The following is an 18,479-nucleotide window of genomic DNA, read 5'->3' as shown; positions in this document are numbered from 1 at the left end:
ATTGGTTGAGACAGGCTTTTGAGAAAAGAAATTCAAGTACAGCATTATGCCTCCATCCGTCTGCTACTATATGATTTTTTAAAAATGTTTGAAATAAGAGACTATGGTCCCAATACTCATATTTCATATTTACAGTGGAATTGATAATTTACAATGGATTTATTACTGATTTACACCAATGTAATGAGATGACACTATTTAGGCTCTTGGGAGCTTCTTAATGGATAATACTGCCATTTGGATCCATCTTAATTGCCTCTTCAGAAGTAGAGGCGATCTGTTTCCCTTTTAGATCTAATAATTTATACTGTCAGAGACACAAAACTGCCATCCTTATGAATGAGACTTTGGACCAGTCAATGAAGCACCTGAGAGAAGCAATGTTGCTTCTTTGACCTAAGAACATAAGCTACAAAGACTAACAATTAAGCTCCGATCTCTCCATGGCAGTGGATAGTATTATTTTGAAGCTACTGAGTCAAATCTACATTTGATTTTTTGTTCATCTATTTAAAAAAATACGATACATTCAGTTATCTTATTATAGATTAGGGAAATGTTGCATCTGCCAGTTTTGTTCCTTTTAGTGTTTCAGGTTTCCTTACTTTCACTCTTCTTTGGAAAATCTAATTTAGATACATAATGCAAGAAAACACAAGAAAATCCAGCTTAGGTGAGAAACAGCAAGTTTGTTTTGTTTCTTAATACCAAACATCTACACTGTTTTAAAATTATATAAATATAAAAACCAACATCTTCATTAATTCTGTGATCTTTTCTGGAGACACAGGGCCAGATACCCAACTGATTAACTTCAGCAGAATTATGATGATTTATACAAGTTAACTATCTGGAATGAAGAAAGGTACTAAAAACCCAGTAGCAACTGCAGTTAATCATTACTATTAAAGACAAAACATTCTTCTGGGATGACTGCAGAGGTTCTACAGATTCTGGAAAAAGCATGGGGTGAAATCTTGGCTTCCTTGAAGTGAATGGGAGTTTTGCTATTGACTTCAAGGGAGCCAGGATTTCACTCTTGGAACCTAGGAACAGCAAACTGGGTTCTGCACATTCCAATGCAACGACATAAGAACAGCCATACTGGGTCACACCAAAGGTCCATCTAGCCCAGTATCCTGTCTTCCAACAGTGACCAATGCCAGGTGCCCCAGAGGGAATGAACAGAACAGGTAATCATCAAGTGATCCATTCCCTGTTGCCCATTCCCAGCTTCTGGCAAACAGAGACTAGGAACACCATCCTTGCCCATCCTGGCTAATAGCCATGGACCTATCCTCCATGAATTTATCTAGTTCTTTTTTGAACCATAAGTTATTTTTTGAACCCTTTTACTGCAAGCATTTGAAAAGTAAGCTAGGTAAACAAGTGTTTCTAAATTCCATTAAAAAGAATCCAATAATTAGACACTAGCAAGCAATGAATCTGAGATGATTTAATTCATTATCAGTTCTAGACTATGCAGAGAGCTTGAAACAGCATGAAAGTTTGTCTTTTTCGAAGGTTTATCTATTTTTGTGTCTGAGTTTAAGTGGATATGATCTTTCCTCCCCCAAATATCTAATTCAATGTCATCTCTGAAGTACGGTGGAAATGTGAAATATATGGATAGCAAAGAAATGGTTAGTTAGATTATGCTACATGGGAAATTTCCTGTTCCCTGCTTTTGTTAACCACTTTGCATAATTAAATAGTACAAATGTTCCCTGTATTCATTTAGCAAATAAAAGGAATACAGATATGTTCCCCCTGTTCAAACTGACCAGACAAGGCTATCACAATACACTGCTATGAAGTATACCTAAATTCAGAAGTGACCCAAACACTTTTGCACAGTGTAACAGCTAAGAATGGGATACTTTAGGAACTGATCTGTTTTCTCTCTCTTATGAGAATGAATGTTGCCACCTCCATTATTTTTAAAGCAGTTCCTGAATGTTTATCCATGTTGACTGTGGAGGAAGTTCCATGCATATATTTGGATTCTGGATTGAGGTTTCAGGTTGATGAAGGTGAGAAGGGTGTGCAAGGTCTACAAATCCCACCTTTCTCAGATTTTTGAACAGCAGTCTGCAGGGTTAGATTTAATATTTTATGTTTTTTACCACCATGATATTTTTACTGTTTGTTCAGTGTCCTAAATACTACAAGAAAAGTGGGGGAACAACTATACAAAGTTACATTGTTTTTAAGGGTGCAGAGGAAGGGTACTTGCAATAAAGGGAAAAGTAAAATGCAATCCTCATATGATGGTGGGAGGCCACATTACAGAATACGAGCAAAGATTTCTTTAACACACTGGCAGGCAGGTAGGTCATGTTCACTCCATCTATTTCTCTACCATGTTCATACAGAGGGGAACCAAGAAGTGTCACAAGTTCATTTTTGAGGTAACTGGATTTTAACCAGCACAATACTTTAAAAAGAATAGTTTTTGACTTTTTGCTTAAGTTAAAGCCGGTTATTTTATCAACATGAAAAGTAGCCTACACAAATAATATTGAGAGTTTTTAAAAGCTTGTTGAGTTGCTTGGCAGTGTGATGAATGAAATCTGATATTTAAGATGAGGAAGTATTTCTAGGGTCATATATAGCATAGAAAGAGACACAGAGATGGTGGCCAGTAGGAAAGATAAAACAAAAGAAGAGTTAAAAATTATTAATATTAATGAAAAAAAATGAGGGAAATAAAGAAAGGTGAGAACACAATTAGTGCTCTTTATTTGCTTCCTCCTTTTCCTGTGTTATGTTCGGGGCCTTCAGTACCTCTCTTTGATCAAATATGTCCTCCAACTTTGGTCAACAGTACCTAGTGTGACAAAGTCCCGAGCCTGTATTGGTGGGTCCTGCGCTTCTGGGAAGATTCAGTGGCCTCAGAAACTTGATATGGCCCCAGTGTGACCTCCCTTTCTTAGTCTAGCGACAAGAGTCACAGCCTATTGAGTTACTTTCATCACCGGCCAGTGTGGGAGATGGGAAGGGGGAATACCACACAGTCTCTATTGCTCCATAGAGCTCAGTAGACGCAGTTCGGCCTCCTGCCTGGACTGAGTCCTGCTTCCCTTCTCCAGGGGATCTCTGTAGAGTGGGGGTGGGAAGAGGGGAGAACCCGGACACGCCCTCTACTCCAGGTTCCGGCCCAGGGATTCTAATGGTAGCACCTGTTGGTGGTTTTCCCTTCACCACTGAAACTGCTTTGATTCCCTGGGCCACTTTCCCCATGGTCCCCTTTTCCTAGCTTCACCCTTACCTCAGGATTCAGCAATGCTTCCTCTCCTCCAGCTCCTTTCACCTCAGCCTCCTGGAGGGCACTGGAAGGTGAAAGGTGGAAGGAGAGCTTTTAAACAGTATAAGTGGGACCTTGATTGGTTTCAGCTGTCTCCATTAGCCTAACGGCCTTAACTGGTTAATTGGCATCAGGTGTCTTAATTGGCCTGGAGTAACCTTTGTTTGGCTATCCAGGGAACACGGGTCTGCTCATTCTGAAGGTGGATATACCTGCCTTCCAGCACTCTCTTATATTCTTCTGGTCTGAATCTGTCACCCTAGAATGAGCACCATTGAAGTGAAATGCGACAAAAACACACAGAAAGTTAAATATCATGTTATGGTAAATGTGCTTTTTTATCAGTGCTCTCTTTACTGCAATACAGTACTACAATAGATAGGTTTGTGATTTGATTCTGACATTTATAAACTGTACCTGTGTAGTAGAAGTAGTGTTCGGTGTGACTGATGATGGCGAGTCCCTTGTTTTTGGCTCACCAGGAGACGCTGCTGAACCCTGGGATTCCTGGCTAGCAGGCTGATCTGGAGATAAAGCGTCACTGCTGTCTTCATCAAATGAGTAATCATCCAAAGCTTGGGGATAACTCTCTTGTCCAACTGCTAGGATGTTTACAATAAATAAACTATTTAGTTTCAGAAGTCAATATTTAGCTAGCTAGAGGAGCCATGAAATGTTGGAAATCAACTAGCATACTATGTTTTGTATTTAAATATTTTTGGATATAAATGTTATTTTTAACACAATAAAAGCCATCTTAAATGATATTCAAGGGTCCAAAAATTGGTTGCTCGATGGTGATGGTCTTCTAAGAAAGGATGAGAAGAACTGTATTCAGTATGTTTGAGCATTTAGTGGGATGGTCCCTTAATATCGGAGGTGAGTAAATAAGAGTCATTTATGTAGCGTCAATTAATTTTTAACTATTTTTAATAATTAAAAGATTCACTCATGTAAGACTGACATAGCTTTATAGTCCGATCAACTGTACAGTTAAAACTGAGTTTGAATAAAAATAGTATTACTTTGCTCACTTTAGTGCTGGTAGGGCATAAGTATCTTAGAAGTTGACATAATACATAGCTAATTAACTTTACGGGTTTTTTTTCAACTAACCTTTAAAGTTAAGGTTCAAATTACTAATTTCTCATATTGCCTTATTGATAACAGATCCAAGTTGTAGCTCTTCTACTTGCCTATAATTGCTTCTTTAACACTGGAGTCGACAGGAAGGATGTTCTTTTCCACCAGTTCCATAGGGCCAGGCCTCTGAGCAATCTTCTCATTCAGATCATCTGCCAGCCGAGCTCTCTTCAGTTTCATCTGAGTTGCCTGCAGTGAGGGTTCTGCAAATGTCTCTAAAAGAGATAAAACTCTTAATGATTTTGTTAACTATTTTGTCTCATTTTAAGACCATCAAAATAGCTTTTGATCTTCATAGCCATACCTCCATGCATGTCGAAAACTTTAAAACATCGGTGAGTTATTTTAGTCCTTTATTAGAGAGTGTCATTTTGTTATAAAAAATACATATATAGTACTAACTTATCTACAGATTCTCAAAATTAGTATTAGAAAAGGAAAATGTTCTAGATAGCTCTTGTTTATAATATCCTCCCACAATTAGCTAAATATAGCACTTTTGCAGCCATCACAACAATGTGTATTTGTAACATTTTTAACAAAAGGTAAACATTTGAAAAAAGACCAACTCAGAAAAACTTTCTGGTTTTAGGAAGTCATTTGTCCTTTTTAGTGCACTTACAATAAATTTCCTCAGCATCACAAGACGAAATTTAAAATTTAAATTCAAAAACTTATACCCAGCCAAAGAAATCAAGCTCATACGGGCTCAACCAACCAACATAGTATTTAATAATAATTATAAATTTTATTATTAAATTATGGTAGTGCCTGGGGATCCCAAATCAAGTTTCTTAGGCACTCTGATCAAGGACCCTGCCCTGTCATCAATTTAGGATGCAACTTGCAGCTACAGAATCTACACAACATAAACAAGGTGTATAATATTTACTGTACACTACAACAGACGGACAGGACACCAAAATGCTGTTTATTAGTATAAGCAGCTATATAAATGGTGGTGACCTATTAGAGAGGCACTATCAGATTTAAATGTTTTATTACAAAAAAGTCCTTTTCTATGTTACTGAAATAATTAAAACAACTTATACAACTTAACACTTTATGATATAGTATTGGTTACTTTTGACATTTCTTTCACAATTTGCATTTGATGATAGCTAGTTTCTTGTCAAGTTCACTTGCAATTCTCCAGCTTATGTTTGAATTGAAAACTCCAGAGGGTAATGTTTATTTGCTTAAAACACTCCAGTGACATATTTTGTTTATTTGAAAAGATTTTCATTATTAAAAAAAAAATCCTCACGAATTCGATGAGCATATTTTTACAAAGGTAAAATTTGAGTCAAATTTGACCTGAAAAACAATCTTCAATTACTTTGGCCCCAATTCAGCAAAGAATTTAAACACATTTAACTTTAAGCACCTGAGTCAGTTTAAAATTACGCAATTGCTTATACACTTTGCCAAATCATGGCCTTTGTCACCAAAGTAAGACTACCAATTTATTCTGCTAGACTCATTAAGTAGGCTGAAGTAGAAAGAAAAAACCCATCAGGGACATTTTAAAGAATGCAGGCACTTCTTATTCTATCGTAATAATATCAGCATATATGTAATCATGTGTGTGAAACCAAAAGTATGACACACAGAACTAATATGATTCATAAATCTAAAAGCAGATCATATTAGTAAAAATGTATACATTATAGCAGCACTCTTACAGTTAAGGGTGAATTGGTATTTCCATTATAAACCCCAATTTTCAAAATGTAACGTCTTGGCTGTTTCCCAATATACTGTGCAGAAACTTGATATGACTTTAGCCCTAATGACAGTTTTCCCAGAACAAATATGAATGCAATCCATTAAACTGTTGTTTTTCAACTTCAAAACAAATTTTTTGGAGACTCTCTTGCCAAACTCAACTATAAAAGGCTTAATTTTAAAATGTAATTTTAAAGGTTGTTAGATGTTTGTTGCGCGCTAATTTTAATGACAAAATGCAGATGGTCTGTCAATATGAAGAATCCTGATCTGAGTGTAGTTCATGTTCTGAAAACTAAAAACAGCAGACTATTTCACCAAATGGAATACTGTTAATTCATTTTGGTTTTTAATACTGCTGTTTGTACATACAATGGGATTTCAATATTAAAACATGCTAATGCTATCCCATTCAAAAACTGATTTTATTATTTCTGAGTATTAAATTTACCTGAACAGCAAGGCAACAAAATGTGGAGAGACAAGCTCATTAATGGTTAATCTACTGCGGAAAACATCCCTTAAAAGATTGTTTCAGGGCTTCCTGGAAAGACTGCAACAATGTATACTGTATGTACAACCCTTAGGAGATAGATAATACAGCAATTAACTTTATATAATACAACACAATTTTTATTTAAGGGAAACAGTGGCTATAGAGACATCCTCCTCACAGCTGAGAAGACAGCCGTGGCCAGGAGTGTCTTCTCTGCTGTCCTATGGATTAAGGATAAAGATTCCTCCCCACTGGTTCAAGTCTCCATGGAGTGCCAATTACCTGAACCACAGATTGGCATGCAAAAGAAGTCTTGCACCTTAATAAGTACCTCATAACTAAGCTTGATTCAGTTAGATAGCCCAAAACTAAAATAAACCCTTAGCCTGAAAAACAGGATATATGGGTTCCTACCTTCCAGAATATGCATTCTGACCAATTCTGATCGATCTGGTCTGCTGCGAATCTTGTGCTTCAGAAAATTTTCAGTCTTTAAAAAAAAAAAAAAGGGAGGGGGGGAGAAAGCATCACACAAATGCTAATAACTACAGAACAAAGCAATTTGTTCATTCACACAAACTTTTACGAGCATCACTGTTTTCTGTTGTGGGAGAGATTTATTTTTTGTACTGAAAATGTTTCCTTATGAACAAAGCCATCAAAACTTCAGAATTTTTGGCAAGACTTTGCATTAAAGCTTAGGTTGTGGCTTTATGTTTGTGATTACTGAAGTATTTATATTGCACAGTAAGTATAGCTAACAATTTACAGGGCATAGGATAAAACTTAGTTCCCCTCCCCTGAATAGTTTACAAATAACAAGGATCCCATAAAACGACCCACCTTAAACAGACTCTCTGCCTAACTACCCCTCTTCCTCCAACCTAAACACACAGAGCAAGAAAGGGAGATTGAAATCTAAATCTAATTGGTGTGATTGAATGGGAATTTGGGAAATGCAGCACACTAGTACAGACATAAAATGACTCCAGTAAGCAAGACAGAAATTGCCTTTGAACTGCTTTTAAAACTCAATTTTTTTCTTTACTTGAAAGTTAGTGACATCTCTACTTCAAAGCAGCAGCCAGCACTAATGAATAAATTGCTCCTGGCCCTTGTGTTGGTACATAGAGAGGCTTCTCTACACACATTAACACATCCTGTGCAAGGGACTGAAGTGTCTGAGTCACAATCCCTGCGTAAGCAACCCAGGAGCAATCCAGAGATCCGCTGTACCATAATGCAGATCCATGTCATATAGCACAGTTAAGACCTTTGCTATTAAAATGTGCTGTGCAAAGTAACATCCTTATTAATTTTCTTAAAAGAAACCCATCTCTTTGGAATAAGTTTGAAGATCTAGATGACTAGATTTCACAGTTTAAAGTTGGACAGTTTTATGAAGTTATGGCACGATGACTGACTCTTATTGGATTGTGCAGAATAATTCAGGCATAGCTAACCTTGTCCTAGAGTCCAGATTTTTATTAAAAGTTTTCAAACTGTATTTTAAAAAAATTGTCAGCTGTCCTACCTGTATAATGACAGGTTTCAGAGTAACAGCCGTGTTAGTCTGTATTCGCAAAAAGAAAAGGAGGACTTGTGGCACCTTAGAGACTAACCAATTTATTAGAGCATAAGCTTTCGTGAGCTACAGCTCACTTCCTCAGATGCATATCGTGGAAACTGCAGCAGGCTTTATATATTATATATATACTACAGGACAGGCCTAACAAAGAAAATAACAGAACGCCACTAGCCGTCACCTTCAGCCCCCAACTAAAACCCCTCCAACGCATTATTAAGGATCTACAACCTATCCTAAAGGATGACCCAACACTCTCACAAATCTTGGGAGACAGGCCAGTCCTTGCCTACAGACAGCCCCGCAACCTGAAGCAAATACTCACCAACAACCACATACCACACAACAGAACCACTAACCCAGGAACTTATCCTTGCAACAAAGCCCGTTGCCAACTGTGCCCACATATCTATTCAGGGGACACCATCACAGGGCCTAATAACATCAGCCACACTATCAGAGGCTCGTTCACCTGCACATCCACCAATGTGATATATGCCATCATGTGCCAGCAATGCCCCTCTGCCATGTACATTGGTCAAACTGGACAGTCTCTACGTAAAAGAATAAATGGACACAAATCAGATGTCAAGAATTATAACATTCATACACCAGTCGGAGAACACTTCAATCTCTCTGGTCACGCGATCACAGACATGAAGGTCGCTATCTTAAAACAAAAAAACTTCAAATCCAGACTCCAGCGAGAAACTGCTGAATTGGAATTCATTTGCAAATTGGATACTATTAATTTAGGCTTAAATAGAGACTTGGAGTGGCTAAGTCATTATGCAAGGTAGCCTGTTTCCTCTTGTTTTTTCCTACCCCCCCCCCCAGATGTTCTGGTTTAACTTGGATTTTAACTTGAAGAGTGGTCAGTTTGGATGAGCTATTACCAGCAGGAGAGTGAGTTTGTGTGTGTATGGGGGTGGGGGGGATGTGAGAACCTGGATTTGTGCAGGAAATAGCCCAGCTTGATTGTCATGCACATTGTGTAAAGAGTTGTCACTTTGGATGGGCTATCACCAGCAGGAGAGTGAATTTGTGTGGGGGGGTGGAGGGTGAGAAAACCTGGATTTGTGCTGGAAATCACTTTAGATAAGCTATTACCAGCAGGACAGTGGGGTGGGAATAGGTATTGTTTCATATTCTCTGTGTATATATAAAGCCTGCTGCAGTTTCCACGATATGCATCTGAGGAAGTGAGCTGTAGCTCACGAAAGCTTATGCTCTAATAAATTGGTTAGTCTCTAAGGTGCCACAAGTCCTCCTTTTCTTTTTGTCCTACCTGTGTTTCTCTTATAAAGGATATGTATTAGAAGATATCAATTTGTTCATTATCCTCCATAAAATAGTACCAGAAGGTGGACTGAAACAGTACTGTACATGGCAGTAGCTGTATCAATGGCCCCATCCCTTTCTACATAATTTAAGGTAATTCTGAATGTGATCCAGATCAGTGGTGACTTCTTGAATCTGAAGACAGGCAGACTGGAAATAGATCTAAGGGCAATATTCTGCATTCCACATCTGCGGAAGAATGTAAACGGAGTGGAACTGCTATGATTCTGTGTAGTATGCAGCAACTCATGCACCACTGAGCTTTGTTCTTTGGTGTGTCTCCACGGCAACCAGTGGGGAAGGCAGAATGAGCAAGAATTGGTGCTGGGGAAAGGCCAGTAAATTTTACAATGATCCAAAGCTGGATCAAGCTACAGAAAAAGCATGCAGGCACTACAACTGTTGCTGAAGTCCTAGAGCACCGGATGTCAGGATGGATCATATGACAGCGGCATTTTTTCCCCTCTTGCCTGGATTAAGGCTTATCCACAATGCAGTTTTAGCCACTAGAGTACCTACACTGATACAGCTGCACTGGTGCATAAAAACTTCAGCACAGGCAAGGCCTGTTTCCTTGTACAAAACATGTCATCTTTCTCTATTGTCATTTTAACAGTGCTCTTCTTGGACTGGGGGAAGACCTGCAATAGAGTACTGTCACATTTAAGCCCCCAACCTGTCTGGTATCGGTGGAGAATTAAAACACTCCCACGCAACACAAGAGATTTGCTACAAATGTTGCATTTCAATTTTAGGGATTCTTCCAGAATATTACCATAGACTATTTGCAATGATAATAAAACGTCCTATGCAGTCTGAGAACTGCCTACCTCACATTTTTTTCTGATCTATTTTTGTTTTTCATAAGTAATAAATTAGCTTTCTTTTTTCAGATATTAATAGTACGTTGATAGTTTTAAAGAAAGTATAAACTACATCCCTTACCCTGGCTCGTTCCAAGCTCTTTCTCTGCTCATGGAATGCAGCTGGGCTTTTCAAAGCTGTGAGAAGAAAGAAAGAGTTAAACTGACAGGAAATGGTTTCCAAATGAAATGCTCTAATCAGTGTATTAGTTAAGGATAGGCATCTTGCACTCAACACTACATCCGGTATGGGACTCCATTTTACTTGCCCAACACCTGACTCTTTCTATTTATTATTTGCTTGTATTTACTGAAGGTTAAATTCATCCCTGTGCAGACAGCTTAAGTGGGACTGAAGTATTGCATATTCTTTGTGCTGGCCCTCTGTACAGGGAGGCATTCCACTCTGAGATTGTAACTCATTGTTAAAATATGTACAGGTTAAGTCTTTTTCTCACATAGAAAATTACTGTAACTCACTGATATAACAGAGGTACAGATTCTAAATTGGGATTTGTAGCTAAGCAAAGCTGTCGATCATGAAGGCAAAACAAACTCCACTTCTCAAGCATAGGCAGAGCACATTAGAACATTTTAAAGGTACACTGTGATACCCTAATAAATTCTAATATTTTATGTTACCTATGTCATATGCTGGTGTCCCCTAGCTATTTACCAATAAAGTGCTCTATGGTAGAATTTTATCAGCCACCATTCAAAATACTGAAATAATGTAGTGGGACATCTGTCCCACTACATTACCCTTCACTTATGATTTATTTTCTCTAATAATAAATACAGGAAAGATCAATGCACAAAACATTCAACAGGCAGGTATAGAAATTGTCTTTTACTAAGAACTGTCTGCACTAATCTATTTTTAAACATTGTAAAAACACAAAATATTCAAAGTAAAGTACAGTTAAAATAGGATAGCACCATAATGCTGTGTTTCATTCTGAAGCAATTTTCAAGAAAATATAAACATTTAAGGGAAAAAATCCTGGAAACATTTGTATTTTTAAAGTGTGATCTCTTCACTTTCCTAGTGAGGTCTGTTGATTCCCAGACAGAAAAAGAAAGGTGCCCTCCGAGCCCACTCCACAGTGTAAGAAGTCTGCAACATGGTAGCTGAAAGCCCAGCTGTCCTTGAGAGATAAGGTATAGATGAAGATCACTGAGAAGTGAGGCTCCGTGTTTGTCACAGAAGTCACGGATTCCATGACTTTCCGTGACTTCTGGGGTAGCCCCTGCAGTTGGCCTGGGAGCCGCCTGAGCAGCTCAGGCAGCCCCTGGGCCAGCCGCACCAGCTGCTGCTGGGGCAGTCTCAACCTCCTCACTCCCTAGCACCAGGAGTTTGGGTGTGGGAGGCTCAGGGCTGGGGATTGGGGTGCAGGGCGGTGCTTACCTCGGGTGGGGGGAGCTCCCCAGAAGGGTGACAGGAACTCCCTTCCCTCAGCTCCTAATCATAGAATCATAGAATATCAGGGTTGGAAGGGACCCCAGAAGGTCATCTAGTCCAACCCCCTGCTCAAAGCAGGACCAATTCCCAGTTAAATAATCCCAGCCAGGGCTTTGTCAAGCCTGACCTTAAAAACCTCTAAGGAAGGAGATTCTACCACCTCCCTAGGTAACGCATTCCAGTGTTTCACCACCCTCTTAGTGAAGAAGTTTTTCCTAATATCCAATCTAAACCTCCCCCACTGCAACTTGAGACCATTACTCCTCGTTCTGTCATCTGCTACCATTGAGAACAGTCTAGAGCCATCCTCTTTGGAACCCCCTTTCAGGTAGTTGAAAGCAGCTATCAAATCCCCCCTCATTCTTCTCTTCTGCAGGCTAAGCTCCTAGCTCCATGTGCTGCCTCCACCTGCAGGCACCTCCTCTGCAGCTCCCATTGGACAAGGTTCCCAGCCAATGGGAGCGTCAGAACCGGGATTTGGGGTCGAGTGGAGGCAGCACGTGGAGCTAGGAGCTGGAGGTTGCCGCTTCCCAGGAGCCAGGTAGGAAACCTGCCCCTGCCGCAGCACCCATGGTGCCCTCCCCGCAGCTGCAACCCGCCCCAGTACCCGTGCTGCCGCTCCAGCACCTGCACCCCTGCTCAGTGGTATCCCACCCCCAAAGTTTTAGTCAGGGGTATATAGTAAAAGTCATGGACAGGTCAAGGGACATGAATTTTTGTTTACTGCCTGTGACCTTTACTAAAAATATCCTTTACTAAAATGTAGCCTTACTGATAAGCCACTACTGTACTGAAAAGGTTAAGAGGATACTATGGTTAAGCAGTCTCAGATGTGTTGGGTAACTGGAAACTTCAAGAAGAGATTAATTTCAAGAAGCCATGCAAGGAATGCAACGAATTGTGACTTCAACCAGTGAAGACTTGAATATTATTTATAATAATTGTAACTAATGTATTTTTGTAATTTTAAATAGGTTTATTTGTTTATTGCATAAAGAATAATTTTTCTAATGGGGTCCATAATCTACGGAGTCCAGTTTTCTCTTACTAGACATTGTCAACTTCCACTGATTCTAAAAATGGACTAAGATAAAGATGCTCAGAGGTGGGGGAGAAAAAAGTATTCAATGCAACTAGGGATGGTGGTATCAAAGGTGGCTTTAATCTATCTTTGCACTCCCCTGATCCTAGGACTGCCTTCCACCCGGCTAGCATAAGTTAAAATAGCCATAGGCTGCTCTACCTTGGTCAAGCTGCTTATGGTCCCTAAAGAATGTTATGGCAGTCAGGGATAGCCAGGGCATAAAAACACCACAACCAGAGCCCTCTCCTTTTTCATGGGGCATGGAGCGGTGGTGGTGCTGGAGTTGGAACAGCAGCTCTATGCCACTCAAACCCCTTATGCATGGGGATCTTCTGCTATTGATTAAACTGACTTTAGGGTACCTTTGTGCTTGTGAAACAGCCACTAACCCTAAATAAGCAAAGTCAAGGGGGAAAATGGACCTTAAGACCAAATATAGTTAGTTTACTTTAAAGTACTGAAATCATTTACAAAGAAACCATATATTTTTAAAAATACAATATAGTAATTTCAGATACATAGTACTGTAAATACAACTAACATAACTAAATTAAGTTAGTTTTCAAACTGTACCTGATTAATAAAAAGCATCTAAATTATCTACATTTTCAAACTGTAACTAAATTAATAAACAGTAACTTTGTTTTAGACTATATCATAGAATTAGAGATGGAAATGACTTCCTAAGTCATTCAGTAAGCCTTATTTGTCCACTTGCTTTCATTGGTGTAATTCAATCATTTGCAGTGAAGTTACTCACAGGTTAAACTGTTGTAAAGAACAATTAGGCCCAGTATTTTCTATCATTTGTCTGCTCTTATTTCAAATGTCTCCAACTCTAGGGAGATGCTAACACAGTGGCTATTCTGTCTGCAGATTAATTTAGTTTACTGTCTTTACCTTGTATTTTAAATACCTCTTATTTAAATTAGCTATAATTTTCCTGTAGGTATTACATGAACATAATCAAATGACAAAGTTATCACGACTGCTTTCCTTAGAAATTTTCATCTTCAATTATTTTATATGTCTTGAAATATGATACAAGTTACTGTAAATAAAATTAGTCTTACGTGGCATGATGCCCTGGTCCACCAGCTGTTCTCTTGTCCGTCTTTGCTGCAGCCTAAGCTGAAGTACTGGCAAAAGAAAATAGCAATCATTAATTCACATGCTATGATACTATCTCCTACTTAAAGCTGCAGAAAAGAACAATATAAATTCTAATTAAGAAGTCAAATATTTCAACTTTGAACACAATCAAAATATTTCTATTCAGTAACAGACACAGGATATTGTATAATAGGTCTGTAGATTACTTTTTAAAATCTTTGGTAATGTTACACCTTCAGTAAAAACACATAGTGACTATATGTCCTTCTGACATGTCTAGAATCCAAAGCACACCAGTATTCTGTAGCGATATATTAATGCTGTTAAGAATTCAAATTTTCATATTCTATTTTATGATTTTTTTCACAAATATGATAAGATTTTTTAGATTATTTATGTACAACAGATTCTAGATTCAAATTCAGATTCTAATACAGAAGGATATGAATTTCAAATTAAAGAAATCACATTACATTGATTTCCTCAATAATAAATAATAATAATAAAATTTTGCACTTACATAACATCTTTGACTTGAATATCTCAGTATTTTACAAAGGGGAATTTCTCCCATTTTAAAAATAGAGAACTGAAGAAGAGATTAATTGCTTGCTTGATTAATGAGAGATTTACCCTGTCTCAATGGTCTAATTTAAATACTGAATAAATCTGCCATTTAGTAATTTGAAGGAAGTCCTGCCCAAACTTTAGAGGTAACTATTCTATATTTTATTTAAATAATCTCCAAAGAAATCTTCATGAAATATTCAAACAGGTACTTATTTTTTATTATTTATACTATTACAGCACATAGACGCTCTGGTCATGGACAAGGATCCCATTGTGCTAGGAGCTGTACAAACACAAAACAAAAAGATTTGGTAGCCCAAAGTTTAATTTGAAATAATTTTAAATAGAAATGGAGTTTTAATTTGGCTTCTTTTGGTGTCACTGTCTAAACTTATATAGGTCTTTAGTTTGGAAAACAGCAGAGAGTACTGGGAATAAGAACCAATGCCAAGACTTCAGGGCTGCAGTATTTTATGCACAAAATATTTATATTTATATTATTCCTTATGATACTGTTAAAGCATTGTACACCACTTTCTGTAAATCCAAAATGGGGAGTCTTAAGGATGGACAAATAGACCACTATATGTTTATACTGTGCCTTACACAAAAAGGCCCTGATCTGTTTGGGACCCCTTTGCATGAATGTAATAAGTAATAATTATTGTTATTGACTTTACATGCAACAGAAAGATTTCCTGGAGTAGACCTATAATAGATAGGTAAATCAGAGCTCTGTATCCCCATGCAAGGTATCTGAACCTGATATCTTGTCAAAAGCCCATTAAAACAGCACCCAGTACAGAGCCTGATTCCGATAACCGTAACACTACTCACAGCCTCACTGACTTCTATGGGATTGCTTGCATGACTAACGTGTGGCAACACCCATGCCCTTGACAGAACCAACACTGATGTTGTATTTCCAAGGAATTTAGAAGCACAGGTCCCATTGACTTTCAAGTGTTCAGTTTTCCTTCACAGAGATGACTGCAGCCTCTCTTTTACAAAAATATTTTACATTATTTGTTTTAAAAATATCTAACTTCCCTCCCCCTAATATTTTAATGTTCATCTGTAAGAGTGGTTTTATTTTCTTTAAATGTCTAAAATTTTTCATTATATTAGCAAACGAGGATAAACACAGCTTAACCAAACAATTAACCTACAGAGAAATAATAAACACATTCTCTTACAGTAAAGCATGCCTTGATACTTTGTGTGATGTAGGCTATGTAAAACAAATTATACTGCATTCTAAAGATTTCCTCTGATAACTCCTGGCTGTATGATTAGGAGACACTGTTCCCATTGTACTTCTTTAGGATTCAAAACAAACTATAAAGAACATCAAAATGAATGTAATTTTTTCAAAATTAGTCTGAGCACAGCGTTAATTGTTTTCAGAGTATAAAAGGGAATCAGCTTGTTTCCTGTTTTATGAAGGGGGCGGGGAGGAGGAAGATGGCCTTCTGGCCAAAACATAAGACTGAGAGTGGAGATATCTGGATGCAATTCCAGACTCAGACACAAACCTGAAAAAAAAGGATAATACCTTCCTATGTCATACAGGCATTGAGAAGGTTAGATCATTTTAAACTGGGCTAAGCTGCACATGTGCAAGTCATTTTTTACATTGGTCTGGCACATCCACCTCAAGGGTTGCACTGGGGCAGTTGCATTAGTGTAGCTGCACAAATACAAAAATACCAGCATAGACAAGGTCTTAGTTAATATTTGTGAGCAGCTCTGAGGTCTTCAGATAGAAAGTGATAGAGAAGTGCAAGGTGTTGTTATTGTTAAGAACAGGAGACTTATGTACTAGTCCCAGCTCTGGCATTAACTCACTGTGTGATCTTGAACCAATCACTTAGCTGCCTCATGCCTCCGTTTTCCCTTCTGTAAAATAAGGATGATAATGCTTACCCACCTTTGTAAAACTGCATTTTCTGCAGAGGAAAAGCTCTATGTAAAAGGTAATTATATTAATAATAATATTGTTAAAAGGGGAAGGAATTAAAAGTAGCTCTGCGTTTGTAAGCCGTAATGACACTACTAGAGCAGTTTTGTTTGGAGTACCTCTTTCAAGATTACAGTGTTGTTGTACACTGTACGAGTCAGGGGTGGGCAAACTTTTTGGCCCAAGGGCCACATCTGGGTGGGGAAATTGCATGCAGGGTCATGAATGTAGGACTGGGGCATGGGGTTGGGGTGCAGGGTGCAGAAAGGGTTCAGGGTGTGGGGTTCAGCCTGGCACAGCTTACCTTGAGCCACTCCGGGGTGTCAGCGGCGCACAGCGGGGCTAAGGCAGGCTCCCTGCATGCCCTGGCCCCGTGCTGCTCCCGGAAGCAGCTGGCACCACATCCCTGCGGCCCCTGAGGGTGGGGAGGGGCAAAGGGCTGCACTTGCTGCCCTCGCCTGCAAGTACCACCCCCCGTAGCTCCCATTGGCCAGGAACGGGGAACCGCGGCCAAAGGGAGTTTTGGGGTTGGTACCCGCAGGCAAGGGGCAGCACGTGGAGCCCTCTGCCTGCCCCCCCGCCACCAGGGGCTGCAGGGACATGATGCTGACCACTTCTGGGAGCGGCACGGGGCCAGGGCAGGCAGGGGGCTTTAGTTTGCCAACCCCTGCTATAAGTAGTAAGGAGGGCAGAGACCAGAGAAAGCAAATGTAGCAACAAAAAAGAATGTCACGAAAATCATGTATGTGAGATGCAAATATATTAAAAATCAATATTGAGTTAATAGCATTTCCATAGCAACTTCAAAACACTCACTATATGTAATGGAACAGATTGTGGTGTTGCAGTAGTTGTTAATTAGTAAGGGAACTAATGTAACCATGGAAATATTTTTCTAAAAAATTCAATTTGAATGGTTTAATTTTGATTTTTCTTTCTTTCTTGGAGCAGCATGAAGTTAAGTTGTAACTAGGGCTGTTGATTAATCATAGTTAACTCACGATTAACTCAAAAAAATTAACCATGATTACAAAATTTAATCGCGATTAATCACACTGTTAAACAATAGAATGCTCACTGAAATGTATTAAATATTTTGGATGTTTTTCTACATTTTCAAATATATTGATTTCTATTACAACACAGAATACAAAGTGTACAGTGCTCACTTGATATTATTTTTATTACAAATATTTGCACTGTAAAAATGATAAACAAAAGAAATAGTATTTTTCAATTCACCTCATACAAGTACTGTAGTACAATCTCTTTATCGTGAAACGTAGATTTTTTTGGGGGTTACATAACTGCACTCAGAAACAAAACAATGTAAAACTTTAGAGACTGCAAGTCTGCTCAGTCCTACCTCTTGTTCAGCCAATTGCTAAGACAAAGAAGTTTGTTTACATTTACGGTTGATACTGCCGACTCCTTCTTATTTACAGTGTCACCTGAAAGTGAGAACGGGTGTTTGCATGGCACTTTTGTAGCCGGCGTTGCAATGTATTTACATGCCAGATATGCTAAACATTCATATGACCCTTCATGTTTCGGTCACCATTCCAGAGGACATGCTTCCATGCTGATGATGCTTCTTCAAAAAATAATGTGTTAATTAAATTTGTGACTGAACTCCTTGGGGGAGAAGGGTATGTTCCTGCTGTGTGTTTTACCTGCATTCTGCCATACATTTCATGTTATAGCAGTCTTGGATGATGACCCAGCACATGTTCGTTTTAAGAATACTTTCACAGCAGATTTGACTAAACACAAAGAAAGTACCAATGTAAGATTGCTAAGGATCGATACAGCACTCAACCCAAGGTA

At 38.6% G+C, this 18,479-nt stretch overlaps 1 protein-coding gene and 1 long non-coding RNA gene across 19 annotated transcripts in view; one reads left to right on the top strand and one right to left on the bottom strand.

Moving 5' to 3' along the window:
- The window catches only part of MRTFB (myocardin related transcription factor B), a 203,036-nt gene that overhangs the window by 54,624 nt on the left and 129,933 nt on the right, over positions 1-18,479 (bottom strand). For 12 of the 16 annotated variants that reach the window (XR_012161142.1, XM_073362397.1, XM_073362400.1 and 9 more), the window contains 5 exons: positions 14,083-14,148; positions 10,546-10,601; positions 7,089-7,164; positions 4,504-4,665; positions 3,725-3,909 (listed from right to left, as the gene is read on the bottom strand). Coding sequence is in view for 15 of the 16 variants with exons in the window: in XM_073362397.1 (XP_073218498.1) it covers positions 3,725-3,909; positions 4,504-4,665; positions 7,089-7,164; positions 10,546-10,601; positions 14,083-14,148 (545 nt within the window). In the remaining variant the exon portion in view is untranslated. Of the gene's footprint in view, positions 1-3,724; positions 3,910-4,503; positions 4,666-7,088; positions 7,165-8,731; positions 8,855-10,545; positions 10,602-14,082; positions 14,149-16,540; positions 16,592-18,479 lie in introns of those variants that run through there. The other 4 variants (XM_073362388.1, XM_073362391.1, XM_073362394.1 and 1 more) reach the window with 3 other exon arrangements.
- Positions 1-18,479, top strand: part of LOC140918318 (uncharacterized) — a 95,468-nt gene that overhangs the window by 74,326 nt on the left and 2,663 nt on the right. The gene's annotated exons all lie outside the window — the stretch shown is intronic.

Source organism: Lepidochelys kempii, chromosome 10 (assembly GCF_965140265.1).
Source record: "Lepidochelys kempii isolate rLepKem1 chromosome 10, rLepKem1.hap2, whole genome shotgun sequence".
NCBI classification, from domain to species: domain Eukaryota; kingdom Metazoa; phylum Chordata; order Testudines; family Cheloniidae; genus Lepidochelys; species Lepidochelys kempii.
The sequence above is the reverse complement of the archived record's forward strand: the minus strand, read 5'-3'. Positions and strand labels throughout refer to the sequence as shown.